Raw genomic sequence first — 20,223 nt, 5'->3', positions numbered from 1 at the left:
GTTTTATATTATATTAAAGTATACTTATTAATAAACCTATCACTTATAAATTCACCGATGCGTGCGTTAATCCACCGGTCCATCGTCCGTCCATCCGTGGGCGAGCGGCTATGGGATTGGACGTTTGGCCTGAAAGGTCTTTTGCCTCGCGGCCTGAGCGGGTGTCGCATTAGTCCCGTCACGAAGCTCCGGGCGCATGAGACTCGATCATTCTGGGTCAGGAAGTATGAATGGACACAAAGCGCAATGGACTTTCAATCGTGGGTCCGAACCTAAAGAGACGACACGCATTGGCCCTCTTTTTGTCGTTTTGTCGTCCGTCCTTCCCGTGCGGTCCAAATATAGAGGATCATAGATTTTCTCGCCATTGTGTCGCATCTGCTATGCTCTCGTTCTTCTTCTCCTCTGGCGCGGCAAAAATGGGCCAATTCACCGTGCAAAATCTTGTCCAAAGTTCAAAATCTTTGCGTATCATGTTGCGTTTGCCCACAGAATTGAACACCAACGCTGTGAATTGATGAGCTTGTTCGTTGCAGGGCATTTTTGAAGCAGGTGTTTGCCTTTTTGACTTTGACATTATGGCACGTGTCAAAGTGGCGGCCCAGGGGCCAAATCTGGCCCGCCGCATCATTTTGTGTGGCCTGGGAAAGTCAATCATGAGTGCCGACTTTCTGTTTTAGGATCAAATTCAAATGAAGGGTATAGATGTATAATACATTTCCTGATTTCCCCCCTTTTAAATCAATAATTGTAATTTTTTAATCTTTTTTTTCTGTATTTTTAGTTCAAAAATCATTTTGTAAAATCAAAAAATATATTTAAAAAAGCTAAAATAAACATTGTTTTAGATCTATAAAAAACTGAATATTCAGGGCTTTTAATCCAGTTCTTTTAATCCATTTATTTAAAAAAATCTAAATATTATATCTAAAATGGTCCGGCCCACGTGAAATCAAGCTGACGTTAAAGCGACCCGCGAACCAACCCGAGTCTGACACCCTTGGTTTACGGCATTCGCTAGCCTCCAATTAGCCTAGCATGCATGTTTCAAAGATGTATCCGGAAAACGCAGCGAGTATGGAACCCTCCATTTTGAAAGTGCCGCCCGGTTCAATACACGAATCCATTCGTTTCGACAGCCAGTTTCGCGTCCGTCCGAGTGAACGAGACGCCCCCGCCTGGCCTACATGTGCGCAGACCGTTCCCGTGCCTCGGCGCGACGACGTACGCGTACCGACTTGATGTTTTTGTAGCATTTGTGCGGCGTTTGCGCCACTGTAATTGAAAAGGCACCTGAGCGACCGCTCCTGATTCAGCGTTCTCCTTTCTGTTGATTGTGATGACAAATGCATTCCCCAACATCCCCGCCGCACGCAATTCAATGCTTTCACACAAACTGACAATTCCCTTGTCATATCTAACTAGACGGCTGTATTTGCTACAATCTATATTCTGTTTGCATGATGCTTCATTATTCAGGTTTTAGGACTATTGTTCCCATTGTACTTGTTTCTTTACTGCAGTATTTAGCGTCTAGATGATGTCTGGATGTTATCTTTAGTTATGACTTTGACTGGTAGGCTCGCATCCCCGTCTAAATGAATTAAGTGCGGACAATTTCAGTCTTTTTCCCAAAAATGATTTGTAATGACCCCAAATCGGGTACACGGTCGATTGGTCGCCGGTCTTTTGGTCGCCGGTCTTTTGGTCGCCCGGAAGGTAAGTGATAATTACCATTTAAATCGTTGCTCAAATTCCCTAAATACAAACTGCGAATTACTATTTAGTCATACTTAATGCCCTAGTAATTATTAGGCTAAAGAAAAGCTCCAAATGTCCCGGACTTTTATTGTGTTTTGTTGGAGAACTTGTTAAGACCCTGACTGACGTAACTTCTTAAAGGGACAACGCATGTATGTCCATACAAACTCACACGTCGGCTCAGTGAAACTGCTCAGGGCCATTGTTGGCTTTGATTAATGCGTAGACCGTGTTGTTTTACCTTGTTTTGTCGCCGGTCTTTTGGTCGTCGGTCTTTTGGTCGCCGGTCTTTTGGTCGCCCGTTGTCGCGGTCGGGGCGACCAAAAGACCGGCGACCAAAAGACCGTCGACCAATCGACCGCACATGCTAAATCGAGCTAAGCACGGATTGCATGGAACATTTCGTTTGTCCTGGCGAACAATCCTTGTTTTTGAGGCTAATTGTGAGCACGCAACAAATGTACCTCGCTATTGTGGCTGCTCGGGTGGGTGGAATGAGTTGAGAGAGTGGAGAGAGTAGAATGTGTGTTTTGGGAGAGGTGTGTGTGTGTGTGTGTGTGTGTGTGTGTGTTTGTGTGTGTATGAGGCGACAATACAGTAAGCTGGGGGGGGGGCTGTTGAGTGGCAAACAGCTTCTGCTCTTTGTTGTGGCCTTTAATCAAGCCAACGCTGGCAGCCAACAGCAAACTGCCGCTCAGGAATAACACCAAAAGTAATATAGTGCATATATACATAAGAAAAGAGCATAGTTTTGGAAAAGGATTACCCAGGAGGCATCGTGATGCTGCATTTGGAGAAAGCACAAAGGAGAAAAGACGATGAGGTTGGAGCAAAAGGCTTACTTGTGTAATTGCTGATAACCTTTATATTGTCTATTATTGTTATGGACTGCCTTTTCATTAGCATTGCAGCGATGCGCCATAAAAATGACATCGTCTGCGTTGGCGAGTAATAAAGAATACCGTGTCGATGTTGTGGTGTGTGCAAGTGTAGTTCCTAAATGCCCTACCCAAGATGGCCGCCTGCTAAGTTGTATAATGATTTTTTTTCTTGTAATATTACACTTAATCTAGTAATATTGCAACGTATGGCTTTTTTCTACTAAAATGATGACTTTCATAATATAAAGTGCAGTTTCATATTTTTACAATTTTTTTCTCATAATATTATGTAACAATGACGTTTTTCATGGAAAGTTACGTGCTTAATCTTATATTGTTTTCACTTTTTTCCCATTGAATTCCCTGTGGAATTTAAATAAATAAATAAAATGAAAAAAAATAAAATATATATATATATATATATATATATATATATATATATATGCATATACATACATATACATACATATATACATATATATACACATACATATACATACATATATATATATACACACATGTATATGTGTATATATACATATGCATACATATATATACATATATATATATATATATATATATATACACGTCCGATCCATTTGAACTTGGAGGGTGGCAGTGAATGAAAATGTACTTGTTAGCAATGTTCCCTCTAAGCTGCGAGCGTGCGCAATTGCGCACTACTCTCGTCTTCTCTGCGCAGCTTCAATCATATGGCGCGCAGTAAAAAAAAAAATCGGATTTTTTTTTTTTTACCCCATGATGTCGCCGTTTAAGCGGCAGCCAGTGGCAGTAGCTCTGTCCACTTATGTTTTTCGTGTTTTACAGCATGTTTTACATGAAAAATTAGAGGGAACATTGACATGCACCTGCTTGTGGCAGGTGTGATACGGGTGTGCCCATAGCGAGCAATGATGATGTCGTGACGAGCAATGATGATGTCGTGACCGGATGATTCGCCTAAAGACGTTTCGCCGAAAATTAGAGGGAACATTGCTTGTTAGTGTTTCAAACATTCGTAGAATTCGTTGCCAGCCCTCCCCTTTCCTTGAATAGGCACCGGCGCAACAACAGTGCAAAGAAAAATAAACCGACCAAACCTAACTGCGACGAGCAATATATTTCACTCTAGATGTTTTCCGCTTTTCGTTCATCTTCCAGGTAAAAGTCAAGGACATTTTCTAAAATAGTGCGTGTGCTAAAAGCCCATCTTCTCCACGCAGACGAGTGTAGCACTTGAGTATTGTAGCTACCGAAACTCGTAGCTCGTTTTGTGTTTTTGCTGCTTTTCTGTCTTAATGATTTGGTGATTCTTAATGATCCCATTTACTTTGATTTGCTTTGTACTTTGTGCTTTTTGCTTTGTTGTTCTGCGGTCTTTGACTGTACAGTGGTACCTCGACATACGATTGTAATCCGTTCCGAGACTGAGATCGTATGACGAGATTCTCGTAACTCGAGCGGACGTTTTCCATTGAAATGAATGGAAAACAAATTAATTCGTTCCAGCCCTCTGAAAAAACACCAAAAACAGGATATTGGATTGGAAAAAATGTTTTATTTCTTCTAATTCGCCATCTATTAACAAAGTAACACATAACTAGTGGTTTAACAGTAATAAAATGTGTTTAATCTAACTAAAATTGGGCAGATTTCGCCGACGGGAGACAGAGACATTTGGGGGCGTGGGCGGGGGGTTCCTTTTTTTTTCCACGACAACGCACTCGTAAACGGAACAAACAAATTTAAATTAACTTGGATTAATATATACAGACTCTCAAACATACGTTTAATGTAACTTTACACAAAACTGAATTCTAATTTTGTTGTAATCTTTTGTTACCTTCGTTTTCCGGGTTGGCGGTTTGCCACGCCTCCATCCTCACGTTCGCTATCGATGGGCTGTTTGCTGTTGTACTACGTATTCCCTTCAAAATATTCCAAAAATGATTCACACAAATGTCCTCACAATAGGATAACCCACGACCACTTGCCAACGAGAAATAGTCTTGTAGTACTTTTTTCTCATGATATTGCATATTTTTTTATAATATTAAAATTTTAATCTGATAATATTATGACTTTTCATAGTACAACTTTTAAATTATTTTTTGGTACTTTGGGACTTTTTCCCCTCGTATTCCAACATACGGCTTTATGTTAATGGTATTACGCCTTTATACTCTTAACTCGTTTCTTGTCATTCTATTGTTTTTTTTTGTTTTTAATTTTATTTCTGTGTGGCTGTAGTACGACTTCCTCTACCACAAAGTTTAGAATTGACGTTTCTTCTCTACACATAAATATATCATTGCATGGAAAGCTTACTGTTAATGATGATGTGGAAGACGTTGCTATAGTTACTTTTTCTTCTTTTTTTTACTTTGGGGAATGTTTTCTTTCCTCACTCATGAATGATACATCCAGTGCGCTCATCTTAAGTGCGATGAATTATGAATATCCGCATGTGCGCGCGAATGAAGAGCAGAAATGTCATCCCGGAGCTTCCGGAGAGTCGTTACTTAAAGCTTTTAGTGTTTGTAATTACACGCCGGCACAAAAATGTTTGGCGGTAAAAGGTTAAAGATTTGCCCCCGACTGAGTAAATCCTATTCCTCGGGTTAAAATCCGGAAGCTACCGTGGAGTGGATTGCTCTTTTTTTGTAGTAGAACTGGGGAGTATTATCATGTAATCCTGTTAGATATGAAAGACGGAGATTTGACAGGCGGGCTACTGCAGTACACTTTGAATGCTTGACGCTCGGCGTCCAATCGTGCTTCTGCCGGAAAATGGGTTTATCGCAGGTAGAATTTAATATAAACCTAGTCACAGAAGTATCATGATGAAGTGCCAATGACGGTCCCAGACGTCCACTCGGTTGGACGTGGGAGGTTGGCAGCGAATTAACTTTTTTATTTATTTATTTAAAAACAAAAACAAAAATAAGCGAGTACTGTGGTACCTCGACATACGATCTTAATCCGTTCCGGGACGGAGATAATATGCCGAGCTTTTTGTAACTCGAGCAGACGTTTCCCATTGAAATGAATGAAAAACACATTAATTTGTTCAAACCCTCTGAAAAAACACCAAAAACAGGATATTTGATTTAAAAAAATGTTTTATTTCTTCTAATTCGTCATCTATTAACAAAGTAACACATAATTTGTGGTTTAATAGTAATAAAATGTGTTTAATATAACTAAAATTGGGCGAATTTCGCCGACGGGAGAGAGAGACGCACAGAGCGGGCGGGGGTGGGTTCTCCGGGGGACTTTCCACGACAACGTACTCTTAACCGAACAAACAAATTTAAATTAACTTGGATTAATATATAGAGACACACTCAAACATACGTTTAATGTCTCTTTACACAAAATTGAATTCTAATTTTGTTTTAATCTTTTTTTTTACCTTTGTTTCCGGGTTAGCTGTTTGCCACGCCTCCACCCTCACATTCGCTATCGATGGGCTGTTTGCTGTTGTATTCCCTTCAAAATATTCCCAAAATGATGCACACAGATGTCCTCACAATAGGATAACACACGACCACTTGCCAACGAGAAGTACTAGTCTTGAATTAGCGATCGCTCCGCCAACGGTAGCTAACAGGCTAGGGCGAAAACAGGAAATGCAATAGCCTACGCACGTATTGATTGTGGGTAATGTGCGTTTCCTGGTCTTAGGAGAAACTTGTCTGAATAAATCGTTTAGTGCTCGTAGATATCAGTTATACACGAAAGAGATGCGGCAAAAAAAGACAGTGCGCTACAATGATAAACAGCCTCTCATGTCACGGCCACCTGGCTTGGTCGCATCTCGAAATTTTGATCGTAACGCGAGCGAATTATTCGATCGAAATTTTCGTCGTACCACGAGCTGATCATAGGTCGAGGTTCCACTGTACAGTGGTACCTCGACATACGAGTGGCCCGACATACGAGCAATTCGAGATATGAGTAAAATTTCGGGCAAATCTTTATCTTGAGATACGAGACAAATTTTGATATACGAACATACAGTGGACGCGAGATGCTGCTCATAAGAACATCATGGGCACTGTCTCTCTCCCCGCAACTCCCTCTTTGTAATGTCTCTGCAAGCACTGGGCGGAGCATTGTATTTTTTCAGTGTTTTTTTTCCCGTTAGTCAGTGCGAATGGCGTATATACAACTTCTCGTTGGCAAGTGGTCGTGCGTTATCCTATTGTGAGGACATTTGTGTGCATCATTTTGGGAATATTGTGAAGGGAATACAAACTCAAACAACCCTCGATATTGACTGAAAGTCAGTGTGGAGGCGGGGCAAAAAGAGCCAATCCAGGAGAAGAAAGGTATCAAAACGTCAAACAAAATTAGAATTAAGTTTAGTGTTGGGTTCTATTAAACTTATTTTTCAGTGTGTCTGCATCGTAATCCAAGTTCATTTAAATTTGTTTATATTATGAAACGAGCGTTTTGCCGTGAAACCCCCCCCCCCCCTCTCTGTCCGTATCTCAGCCCCCCCCCCCCCCCCTTCGAAATCCGTATAATTTTAGTACTATTAAACACGTTTTAGTAATATTAAACCACTAGTTATGTGTTACTTTGTTAATAGATGGCGAATTAGAACAAATAAAACATTTTTTCCAATCCAATATCCTGTTTTTGGTGTTTTTTCAGAGGGTTGGAACAAATTAATTAGTTTTTAGTTCATTTCAATGGGAAACGTTCGTTTGAGTTATGAGAAAATTGACATACGAGATCAGTCCCGGAACATATCAAGCTCGTATCTCGAGGTACCACTGTAATGCATTTAATTGGCGGTAACGATCATGTTTCAGCGATAAACATTCAAAGGAATTGGTCGTCTGCCACTGTCAATGCCAACATGGAGTTTGATAAATGTCTTATTTTTTATTGTGTGGGGTCCTTCGCCGAACTTTTGTAATACTTTCCCCCCCAAACTTTGGTCAGATGGTGACTGCTAATCCTTATTATTGGATTGACAGCAGGCTTTTGTGTACTTTTCGGCTGCCGCTTCAATCCCGAGCTTTCTTCTCCAAATGTTTGGTCGCTTTGGCAGCGTCCCGAAAGCTCACATTTTGAATACAAATTGATCAAATGGCACGTGTGGGCTCATGTACTTGCAAGTGTATTTTTTTTTTCCACCACCTATCCATGTGTCTGTGTAAAAAGAAAAAGTCTATACCGGCCGGGCATTGTCGCTAATGGCTACTCGGCCGTGCCGAACAGCTGCCATGCGTCCAAACCTCCCCGGTAATGAGTGTCAATGTAGGCCAGCGCAATTGTTTGACACACATAGCGGACGTACAGTTGACGTATGGAAAGTGTGCTGAGTAGTGCGCCATTAAACTGGTACGTGAGTAGAGGGGGCAAGTCGATAGCTGCTAAAAGCATTATATTTGTCAAGTCTGGCTTCTCCTCACATTGAAAGATTCATTTGTAAAATTATTCCGGTTCACGCTGCTACTGGGACTCATGTACTTTTTATTTTTGGACCGCTGCAATCTTATTTAAAAAAAAAAAAAAGGCATAATTGCTCCAAAATCTACTTTTCAAGGAGCCAATCTGCCGCCATCTACCTTCTGGGGGCTCTATTCCAATTTTACACGTAGAGAGATATTGAAATCACCTAAAACACATGTCAAAGTGGCGGCCTGGGGGCCAAATCTGGCCCGCCGCATCATTTTGTGTGGCCCGGGAAAGTAAATCATGAGTGCCGACTTTCTGTTTTAGGATCAAATTAAAATGAAGAGTATTGATGTATATTAAATTTCCTGATTTTCCCCCTTTTAAATCAATAATTGTAATTTTTTAATCCGTTTTTTCTGTATTTGTAGTTCAAAAATCATTTTGTAAAATCTAAAAATATATTTAAAAAAAGCTAAAATAAACATTGTTTTAGAGCTATAAAAAACAAAATATTCAGGGCTTTTAATCCTTCTTTTAATCCATTTATAAAAATAAAAAATCTAAATATTATATCTAAAATGGTCCGGCCCACATGAAATCGAGTTGACGTTAACGCAGCCCGCGAACCAACCCGAGTCTGACACCGCTGTCATAGACGATTTGAATCTTGGAATTGTAACATCTAAGAGTTCATGTACGTCAAATTTAGATATTTTTTAAACTCACAATAGTTCGATTTTCATCTCGTAATATTGCGATTTTTCTCTCCGAATATTTCAATGTCTGACTTCTTGTAATTACGAGGTAGATTTCTTGTATTGGCCACAGTTTTCCCTTCTGTACTCATTGTCTTTTGTATCCCATCACCATAACAACCGCATCTGCCAACATCTGAAAATGGGAGGAGGAAGGAAGGCCAGTGGGGGGGGGGGGGGGGGGGGGGGGGATTTAAGCAAAGTAACTCAAGCGAATATCTCTCACTGGCAAAGCGGTCGCCGCCACGCTCGTGTCAGAGGGGGCGGTCCAGGGCGCTTGAAACGTAGGGCGAGGAGAGGAATTCAGGAGAGGAAGCGTACGTTATAGGACATGGTGAGTAGCGTTACCTTCTCCAATAGCTCATAAAATGGACATTAGATGGCAAAAAGATGACGGCAATTGTTTTTAGAAAGTTTTTGCAGTTCACTCCTATTGAAACAAACTCCAGCACCCCCAAAATGCTGAAGAACACGGTAGAGGGGAAAAGATGAATATTTTATTTCGATGTTTTTGACATACGTACGGTCTAAAATTTGCTTTAGAAATATCAAATCGAGGGTAAGATTTGCTCGTATTTGCCGTTGAATGAAATCCAGCACCACGGGAGCTTCCGTCATCCAATCACGGGGTTCGCATGGAGAAACTTCATTTTCTCTTTTTAATTTAATGTGCTTTTTTGGCGCAAAATGAGATGAAGTATCACGTGAGCGTCCGTCATCCAATCATAGGGTTTACGTCGACGAACAGGTGTTTCCCTCTTGAGGAAAAGCCCGGGTGAGCACCCTCGGGAGCGTTTCTACATTTCCACTACCACGTGAACGCTGCAGCCCGATCTTTGCGGCGAGCTCATCCACGTCCTCGCGCTCCATTTGTCTGATACGGCGACAGAAGAGACATAAAACCTCGACGCGCTGGCGAACGAACGAAGCTTTCATCTGCTCGCTGCATTATTAAACGGCGTCAGCCAGGCCAGCGGGCGGGCGGGCCAATCACAGATGTCGCTTCCCTTTCTCCCCCCATTAGGCCAACCTGAGGAAATTCATGGAATGTGTGCAGCAGAGGAGCGTCGAGAAGGTCTCCCGCTTTCTGGAAAAAGGCTTGGACCCCAATTTTCACGATCCTGACACCGGAGGTGAGGGTCTTGCCCGGAAATGCTGCAACTTTTGCCTTTGTTTTGAATCACGTGACTTTTAAAAAAGCCAATTTATAATCACCTCACATTCATTTTAATCCCTACATGGCTGACGAGATTGGTTGATATGCCCTTTTGACCGCGGTACACGGTCGATTGGTCGCCGGTCTTTTGGTCGCATGGAAGGTTATTGATAATTACCATTTAAATTGTTGCTCAAATTCCCTAAATACAAACTGTGAATTACTATTTAGTCATACTTAATGCCCTATTAATTATTAGGCTAAAGAAAAGCTCCAAATTTCCCGGACTTTTATTGTTTTTTGTTGGAGAACTTGTTAAGACCCTGACTGACGTAGCTTCTTAAAGGGACAACGCATGTACATACCAACTCTTATACACTCACACGTCGGCTCAGTGAAACTGCTCATGGCCATTGTTGGCTTTTATTGATGCGTACACCGTGTTGTTTTACCTTGTTTTGTCGCCGGTCTTTTGGTCGCCGGTCTTTTGGTCGCCCGTTGTCGCGGTCCGGGCGACCAAAACACCGTGACCAAAAGTCCGGCGACCAAAAGACGGCGACCAAAAGACCGGCGACCAATCGACCGCTCGATCTAACTATTTGCTTCATTGTTGGCTGCTACTAAGGAAACTTATTTCAATTGAAAGTAAAAAGATGATTGGACACCACGTGATTGGACATGTATTGGCATGACTTCTTGTGATGGGCTTCGGGCCAACAATTTGCTCCTTTAGTGGCACTTGCTGCTTGTTATTTTTGCCATCTGAGGTAGTAAAGGGACATTTTATGATTTTTTTTTTTTATTTTTAAGAATGCCCTTTGACGCTAGCAGTCCAGCTGGAAGGATGCGGGGAAGTCATCAAGGTGCTGAAGAGCGGCGGCGCTCATCTGGACTTCAGAACAAAAGATGGGATCACCTCCCTGCACAAGGCCGTGCGCAGCAAAAACCACACGGCGCTCATTGTGAGTCACTCACACCACATTGTTTTTTTCATGAGTAAAACGTTTAAAAAAAAAAAAAACTAAGGTGCACAAAGGTAATTTATTCGTCTCGTCTCAGGAGGCACTTATATATATTCCTTTTTATCTTCAATGATAAAACATATTAAGACTTTTAAAAAGCATATTTACTCTATTGTGGTGTACACGGACGGGCAGGAAATTAGTGAGTCACCTCTTTTCATTCATTTCTCTTTAACAATGGTTCAGTTCTGCCAATTTTGGTTGGCCGGCGTCCAATATCTTCCGCCCGAGCAATTTTACTCCGATGGAAACGCCATCCCTGAGCGCGTTGGTATTTACTGACTGTTCTCGTACAGTTCGTCTACTCTGACTCTGTACGAGCGCTCATCTGGGAAAATTTTGACCCGCAGCTTTTATTCCTTCCTCAATATGTCGTTTATTAGCTTTTGGATAAAGACGTCCCACATCCGATCAAAAATTTCTCTTAACTCATTGGCTGCCATAGATGGTGTTAGACGTCCAATCCATTCTGTCTGGGAGGCCATATTGATGATTACCAAATATTTCAATGTCACTTAATTATGTGCTGGACAACTGTTTTGCCCCCCCAAAAATGTTTTTGCAAATAACCCTTTTTTATAGCCTTGATGTTGGACAACCTTGTCAAGTTGGGGAAAAATATCAATTTTTCCCCAACTTATTGTGAGGGCTAAATCCCCAACATCAAAATAATCTTCAAGCAGAGGAGGCACCAAGCATGTAATAGTTTTAGACTCTGTCGGCCTTCTCGGAGTGGTGCGTGGCAGGCTGCTTTCCACGACCGTCGCGGCTCGCTAGCTTCTTTGTCTCTTGTTCGCCCCCACCCTTCCGAAAAGGGGGGGAGCGGACGGACAGAGCCCACGTCGATCTGGTAGCTCTGCTTTGCCAAATACACATCCGAAAAGGGGACCGCGAGCACTTTTCATACCTGTCAACCTCTGCCGATAACTGCCCTTATAAATGATTATGATTCCCCTTACAAACCCCCCAAAAACCTTACAAACACCGTACGACTCGTACGGTGTTTGTAAGGTTTTTGGGGGGTTTGTAAGGGGAATCATAATCATTTATAAGGGCAGTTATCGGCAGAGGTTGACAGGTATGACTTTTATTCAAGGTAGGCAGAGACAAACTTTAGGCGGAAACAACAAGAGGAGGCGCTATATACAAAGTGATGACAGACCTTGACCAGTAGGTGTCACTAAAATTCTATTCTAGATGCTAATGCTAAGAATACAAAATAAGAATACAAGAGAAATACATTCCAAATTCCACATTTATTACATCTCCAAAATAGCAAATTGGGGCTCGCTACACGAAATTCTACTCATTTTTAACGGCTTACAGTGCTGAATGGCAACTTTTTTTTTTCCAGACGCTGTTAGACTTGGGCGCATCACCCGACTACAAAGACAGTCGGGGGCTCACCCCCCTCTACCACAGCTCTATGGTGGGCGGGGACCCTTACTGCTGCGAGCTGCTGCTGCACGACCATGCGCAAGTCGGCTGCGTGGACGAGAACGGCTGGCAGGAGATACACCAGGTGGCGTAAACGCCCATGCCAAAACCCTGTTGCTGTCCATGTTACTATTGTTACTTTAACGCAGGGGGCGGGAACCTTTTTGACAGCGCGAGCCATAAACAATTAATATTTTCTAATGTTATTTCTTGAGAGCCATTCTCGGAATTGAAAAGTAAAAATATATGAAAGTGTAATTTTTATTTTTTGGGTCATTTCATCACTTTTAACGTACAAAAAGTCTCTGATTTCTTTTGACAACATTGTTATGTGGTGGCTTACAAAATCAGTATCAATGATATCATGCATGCAGAAGAGTAATAAAAAACAAAATTATGATTAAAATAGGGGTACAGGTAGTGTCGACGCCGCAGTGACGCTCTTGTTAGTGCGTTCGGGACTCCGCTCTCTCACCAATGATTTCCATATTTTACCTACGAGCCATAGGTTCCCTACCCGTGCTTTAACGCATAATGTTTGTTCTTCGGTTATGATCAATTTCAAAAATGTGAGTCCAGTGCGACTTTTTCAACGTCTGTTTTCTTGCAGTCGTGCCGTTACGGCCACGTTCAGCACCTGGAGCATCTTCTGTTTTACGAAGCGGACATGAGCGCCCAAAACGCTTCGGGGAACACGGCCCTCCACGTCTGTGCGCTCTACAACCAGGTACGATATGACCCTTATGTTGACCACCGCTCACACTCACGACATCAAAATGTCAACACATTTTATGTATCACTCTTTTTTTTCTCAATGGCATATAACAGGGGTGTCAGACTCGGGTTGGTTCGATGGCCGCTTTAACGTCAACTTGATTTCACGTGGGCCGGACCATTTTAGATATAATATTTAGATTTTTTGTTTATAAATGGATTAAAAGAACTGGATTAAAAACCCTGAATATTCAGTTTTTTTATAGATCTAAAACAATGTTTATTTTAGCTTTTTTTAAAATATATTTTTAGATTATACAAAATGACTTTTGAACTAAAAACACAGAAAAAATGGATTAAAAAATTACAATTATTGATTCAAAAGGGGGAAAATCAGGAAATTTAATATACATCTATACCAGGGGTAGGGAACCTATGGCTCGGGAGCCACATGTGGCTCTTTTGATGGGTGCATCTGGCTCTTTGCTAACCTGTGAGCTAAAATATGGAAATCGCTGGTGACAGCACTGATATATTACATCTAGAACTGCTTTAATCTTCATTTTTTTTGCTTTAATCTTCTTTTTTTTTGCAGTAGACTCTTCTGAAATGCATCCTCATTGATTAGCAACAGTATAAGAATCTTTTAAAAAATATTCTTTTTTTTTTCCACTTTAAAAGTGGTGAAATTCCCCCCCAAAAATTGAAAAGGCATTCGTTTACATGTATGTATTTTGACTTTTAAATTCGTAGTATGGCACACGAGGAATAACATTGGAAAATATCAATTGTTTGTGGCTCTCTTCGTCAAAAAGGTTCCCGACCCATGATCTATACTCTTCATTTGAATTTGATCCTAAAACAGAAAGTCGGCACTCATGATTTACTTTGCCGGGCCACACAAAATGATGCGGCGGGCCAGATTTGGCCCCCGGGCCGCCACTTTGACACATGTGGCATACAATGAAGTTGTGGGGACGCGGGGGGTGCCGGAACTATTTCTTTCTTATAATTGAGTCAGTAAAAAATCTTATAATTTATTGTTTAAATTTATTGATTTTTCTAAAGATATTTTTTGCCAATACTGATCCAATGGCCATATTTTTAGACCCGTAAAAAAATGCAAAATTTTATGTAACCAGTAACTGATGAATCACTTTTTTATTGTATTAAATTGTTTACAATTTTACATGATTATCTGTTACTTGACATTAGTTTCTAAAGAAAAGTAGAAAGACATAGACAAATATTTGCCTATTGGTTTGATTTACAACAGCCAAAAAAAATAAACACGATTGTACAAAATCACACGCGACCGCTCGGATCGGATCTGATCTTGCCACTAAATCCGATACTCCAAAAATAGAGGTATGAGGGGCCGATGCCAATACTGAGTATCGGATCCGACCCGGTCGGTGTAAAATGACATATCGAACCAAAGCGCCTGGCGTGTGGGCCACCCTGGTCACTCACGTGTCTGTCCATCAATCTACCAGCGGATTTCACTTTGCCTCTGGGTTTTGTGTACAACTACGCTAAGTACGTGGCCCAGATCCGACATCTGGCGCCGTCAGCCGTTGAGTTCTGATGAATACAAACATTTCTGCAAGGTGACATTTCAAATTCTGCAAATACATCTCATCCCGCGACCTGTCTCAAAGGCGAGCTAATTAAAAGTCCAGAGAAAACGTTCGCCCGAATCTGCCGTGGCGGCCGCTCAAATGACGTCAATGTCCGTATTGTCATCTAGGACAGCTGCGCTCGGGTTCTTCTGTTTCGTGGCGCCAACAAGGAGATCAAGAACTACAACAGCCAGACTGCCTTTCAGGTGCCAAACACCACGGCACACATTTTGCAACATTTCAAGCATACTGCTCAAACAAACTAACATTTGTCCCCATTTTCTGTTGCGCTAGGTGGCTATTATAGCAGGGAACTTTGATCTGGCTGAAATCATAAAGGTCCACAAAGCATCAGATGTTGGTAAGTAACTTGGTTTTTGGCAACATTTTTTGAAAATGTCTGGGCGGGTCGATGGGACATTGAATACAATGTGAAGATATGCAGATAAATGTTCAAAGGAACTGCAAAACACAGGAAAACTCTGCCATCTAGTGCACAGCAGATACTGTACAACAGTAAAATCACCAATCTAGAATTTTTTTTTTCGGGGGCCAGACCCCTCAAAACATTCCTGCGCAACCATTAATATTTTTCTAGATCCGCCCCTGCCCACCAATTTAATGGGGACATCCGTATCCCAGTGTGCTACAATAATATCCTCTACATTTTTCCAAGTGGTTTCCTGTGCTTCACGTCCAAATATTTGTCTTGTCTTGTCCTTGTTATCTTTTCAATGGTGTCCCATTTTCCCCAACACTGTCTCATGACACCCTTTTTTTGGTGTCATCGTGTTCCCTTTTAGTCCCACCACCTTTCGTTTTCTCCCATCTTTCCTGAACGTCCCCTTATTGTGTGGCATTAAGTCCTATTTCTCTCACTGTCTGGTGTAATTACCTTTTTAGGCGGTAATTACCGTGATTCTGCACTGTTCTTCTCTACTGTGATGAAGGCCGATTTTTGCCTTACTTTCTACTACTACTACTACTGAAAACTTCCAATAGAGGGTCAAAATGACCTGCATGCGGTTTCAATGGAATTTAATGTGATCCTTTAAACCAATGGTCTCCAAACTATTCCACATAGGACCGCAGTGGGTACGGGTTTTCATTCCAACCCTGAAAGAGGACACCTTTTGACCAATCTGGTGTCCTACCAGTGAAATCAGTGGATTGCAGTCAGGTGCTTCTTGTTTTCTGCTGAAATCTCATTGGTCAAACTGTCTGTGCTGGATCGGTTGGAACAAAAACCTGCACCCACACCGGCCCCCGAGGACCGGTTTGGGGACCCCTGCTTTAAACTCTTTGACAAAAATTTGGACGGCGTCCCAGAACCAGACTTTGGAAAGGACCAACCACGGCTTGTTCTTCTGTAATGATACCAAACATTGGAAAGAGGCTTTTACCCATTCAAAAAAAAGCTAGTTTCAAGCTAATAAAGTGGCTTATGGTTAAAAAACTGGTGGTATGTCGCCAGTGCCTTTCCGGGAGACGCCCTCCTACACCAACCGTCGGCGGGTGACGGGCCCCACGCCGTCCCCCCGTTCGCTGCTGCGCTCTGCCAGCGACAACAACCTCAACGGCAACGACGTCGTCCACATCCAGCGGCAGACACCCCGCGAGTCCCGCGGCCGACAGCAGGGTCACTCGCCCGTCCCGTCGCTGAGGAGCCTGCCCGCTTTCGGACAGCCGCAGGGGGGGAGCTTCGGAGAGGTGAGGCCGGCGCCGTCTTTTTATCTGACGCCGGCGTCGTCTTTTTATCTGACGCCAAAGTGAATCACCGCTCTGGATTTGCAGAGTCGTCACGGCGACTTTCCAGACAGCAGTCTCCAGAGCACGGGTAGTTCCAGGTCCTCTCATTCCCGTTCGCCTTCCCTGCACCACTCGCACGATGACGACAGGCCGGTACCGAGACGCTCGCACAGCCACGGTTATCCTCACGGACATCGGGGAAGACTCAGGTCTGTAACGCTCAAGTCCTTTGCTGTCATTGACCACGACGTGGCTCTTTTCCTTCATTCTAAATGAGTCTTCTTCTACGTTATTACTAATAGACATCCAATCTATTTGAACTGAGAGTCTGGAAGCCAATGAACGAATGAAGATTTTTTTTTCCAGGTCCGAGTTTGAAATTGATAGAAAAATAATGTCCTCGAATTGCTCCAAAATTGACAGGAATTGACCTGGGAATAATCCAAACTTATTAGAAATTGACTTGAAATCAACAGGAAGTGGCCCAGAAATGCTCTGTAATCAATAAAGGTGACCATGGAATGCTCGTGCAACATTAGCTAAAAGCTAACGGTTAGCATGTATGTCGTGATGTCCCACGCAAATTTATTCTGAGTTGAAATGAGTTCATCACTTTTAGATGTCCAGGATGCCGACAAAATGGGCCTCTTACTTAAAATGTATTGGACGTCCATCGCCGTTAATTGCAGTCGAGGAGTTAACTAATGCCAGATTTTTGGCATGCAGCCAACAATGTTGCAAAAACAGGTATAGCCCTACTACACTAAAACTGTTCTGCACAATGAAATCCTACATTGATATTAGGGTACTCGGACGTTTCGTTGAAAGACGTTTGGTCGACCGGGCGTTTGGTCGACCGGGCGTTTGGTCGACCGGGCGTTTGGTCGACCGGACGTTTGGTCGACCGGACGTTTGGTCGACCGGACGTTTGGTCGACCGGACGTTTGGTCGAACGGACGTTTGGTCGAACGGCCGTTTGGTCGAACGGACGTTTGGTCGAACGGACGTTTGGTCGAACGGACGTTTGGTCGAACGGACGTTTGGTCGAACGGACGTTTGGGCGAACGGACGTTTGGTCGAACGGACGTTTGGTCGAACGGACGTTTGGTCGAACGGACGTTTGGTCGAACGGACGTTTGATCGCCGGGTTGTTACTGTTGAAACCAGCTCTCAAAATTATAATCATGAGCGAGAGAGAGAGAGGGTGAGTTTAATATCTAAATATCTAATATCAAAATATCAACAGTAAACTCTCTGTCATAATTTGACAACGAGCGAACCCGGCGACCAAACGTCCAGTCGACGAAACGTCCGGTCGACCAAACGTCCGGTCGACCAAACGTCCGGTCGACCAAACGTCCGGTCGACCAAACGTCCGGTCGACCAAACGTCCGGTCGACCAAACGTCCGATCGACCAAACGTCCGGTCGACCAAACGTCTTTCGACGAAACATCCGGCCACGGATAATAGTATCGTCGTGAAAAGCATTTGGCCAGTGGCTTAATTGCCCGTTAATACTTGCGAGACACGTACGCCTCGGACGGTAATGGCCGTCGAGGATGCCGCGGGCATGGCGTAAGAGTCGGGGCCTTAACGCCGCCTAAGAATTGACTTCACAATTACAGATAAATGACTCCTATCGCATAAGGCGCTCGATTGGATCGGCGAGGTTGCGCAACAGGTTAACGCGCGCATAATGAGTCAATATCGAGCGGCCGTGACTTGAATTTGAACGTCAGGAGATTGCATTTGCGTGAGATGTTATTCCGTCTCACCCGACGGCTTTAAAAGGCAGCGCATTTGTCACGCTTTGTATTCGTAGAAGTACTAATTCTTGCGGGATGGGATTCAGGTGAATCGCTGACTCATTCACCACTAATCAAGGCGGCTCCTCACGTTCCCTATAAGGGGGAAATCCTCAGTGAGTCATTGGTGGGCTGCCAGCCTTTTCAGTCCACACGGCTTGGAAATCTATTGCCTTCAAGCGCGGCCAAGGAGGAAAATGAAACCCAGGTAGCTTAAAAATAAGGTTGTACATTTATGTGTCTTTTACCCCTTCTTGTTGCTCTTTTGTCCTCTCCCTCTTGTCTTCATTTTCAATTGCTTTTTCTTACTCTTCACATGCTCTCCTACATCCTCCTCCTACTTGCGCTTTCCTTTTCTTCACTTTTAAAATTTTTCGATTTCTCTTCTTCGTCCTCTTTTCTCTCCCCCATTTCTAATCTTCTTTTTTGTGAACACACGGACTGAAATGCCTTAAATATGGTCGCTACGCTATATTCTTAGGATGCACAAGCATCAATCCTCAGAGTGGATTTTTATTTTAATTTTATTTTTTTTACTTCTAGTCTTTCGACTTACTTCTTGTTTGAATACCGGGCGGGCGTAGTTCATTAGAATTTCTTTTTTTTTAATATACAGTTTTCAAATACTAAGCCAATACCCTTTTAGATCTTTTCCAAAGCGTCCTGCGCAAGCAACCTCCAAAACGCTCTTTTTATTGATGTTTACTTTATTTACTTATGATAATGCTAATGTCATCGACTGTGTTTAATGGTCCACTAAATAGAAATAGAATTGCAGCAGTTTTCACGTTCCTCACTCAAACGATAACATTTATACGCCGGCGTTTGAGGGAAATGGTGCGCCTCCTCATTCATATTTACAACCCAATATGAAATCTGTGGTCGCTTTAGAAAAGATGGTCAAAATGACAGTCCGGCACACTTGATCGTTCTTTTCAAAATGTAAAAATATAGGAAATGAAAAAATGAGCACAGCACAGAAGAAAAAAAATGAATCATTTTTCAGTCTCGCTTACGGCGACGGCCGTCCCGTCAATGAATGACCGCGAAACGCGATTATTCGATGCCGGAACGGAAAATGAATGAATGGGAGGGTGACGGTTAACGGGACGGTCAGCTCTACCAATGAGGGTGTCCCTTCTTTTTTTTCCCTTGGCACCCCAAGATGCCACCCTAAGCTCCGCCCCCAGTTCAGATGTTGAAATGATTGGCGGCGGAGAGGAGAAGCGGGCGGGGGAGGGGGGAGAGCACGTGGCTCGGGTAGTGGCGGCGAAGCCGGGATGAACGACCAGCTCTGCTAATACGCCAGCGTCGGCCAGTAGAAGAGAGTCATCGGGGAGGGATGGGAGGAGCCTAACGCATTGGGACCCCGCCCCCGCCGCGTGCGCAATATGTCGGAACGGCCGGCGCGCGTACGGCTAGCTCATTGAATCAAAGGGGAGGGGCCCACACCGTGAGCGAGCGAGTACCGAGAGGAGAGGAGAGGAGGAGAGGGGAGGGGAGGGGAGGAGGCGAGGAAGGAAGTGGGCGCTCCCCCTCGGCGGGAGGGATTTGAGACGGCGGGATCCGTCCGTCGTCCCGCCCGCTAACCGGACACGCGGGATCCGCGTTTGGCCAACTCGGGATGAGCGAGAGGGGATTCCGAGGGGCGGCCGGAAAGGACCGTTTAGTTTTTTGCCGGCGGAAGATCCCCCGCCGTTTTGGCCAGGCCCCCCTTTTAGGAATCGGAGCGCCGTGACTGCCAGCTCGGATGGCCGCGGTAACGTACGTGTTTGTTTACAGCCCCGGCTCGGTGCAGCGGGACGTGAGCCCGCCCCGGCGCGCCATCGTGGGCGGAGGCGGCGGCGGCAGCGGCGGCGCCCGCGGGCCCAAGAGGAAACTCTACAGCGCCGTCCCGGGTCGCAC

General features: G+C 43.6%; 1 protein-coding gene across 18 annotated transcripts in view; it reads left to right on the top strand.

Moving 5' to 3' along the window:
* shank3a (SH3 and multiple ankyrin repeat domains 3a) overlaps positions 1-20,223 on the top strand; it is an 80,354-nt gene that overhangs the window by 25,465 nt on the left and 34,666 nt on the right. For 15 of the 18 annotated variants that reach the window (XR_013299530.1, XM_077595746.1, XM_077595745.1 and 12 more), the window contains 9 exons: positions 9,837-9,945; positions 10,779-10,930; positions 12,345-12,512; positions 13,038-13,154; positions 14,892-14,969; positions 15,058-15,124; positions 16,238-16,473; positions 16,558-16,721; positions 20,101-20,223. The exon at positions 20,101-20,223 is cut by the window's right edge and continues 74 nt beyond it. Coding sequence is in view for 17 of the 18 variants with exons in the window: in XM_077595746.1 (XP_077451872.1) it covers positions 9,837-9,945; positions 10,779-10,930; positions 12,345-12,512; positions 13,038-13,154; positions 14,892-14,969; positions 15,058-15,124; positions 16,238-16,473; positions 16,558-16,721; positions 20,101-20,223 (1,214 nt within the window). In the remaining variant the exon portion in view is untranslated. Of the gene's footprint in view, positions 1-1,290; positions 1,720-2,429; positions 2,585-9,118; positions 9,147-9,836; positions 9,946-10,778; positions 10,931-12,344; positions 12,513-13,037; positions 13,155-14,891; positions 14,970-15,057; positions 15,125-16,237; positions 16,474-16,557; positions 16,722-20,100 lie in introns of those variants that run through there. The other 3 variants (XM_077595748.1, XM_077595749.1, XM_077595750.1) reach the window with 3 other exon arrangements.

This window comes from Stigmatopora argus, chromosome 3, assembly GCF_051989625.1.
Source record: "Stigmatopora argus isolate UIUO_Sarg chromosome 3, RoL_Sarg_1.0, whole genome shotgun sequence".
Taxonomy (NCBI): domain Eukaryota; kingdom Metazoa; phylum Chordata; class Actinopteri; order Syngnathiformes; family Syngnathidae; genus Stigmatopora; species Stigmatopora argus.
This window is presented reverse-complemented; position numbering and strand designations above follow the sequence as displayed.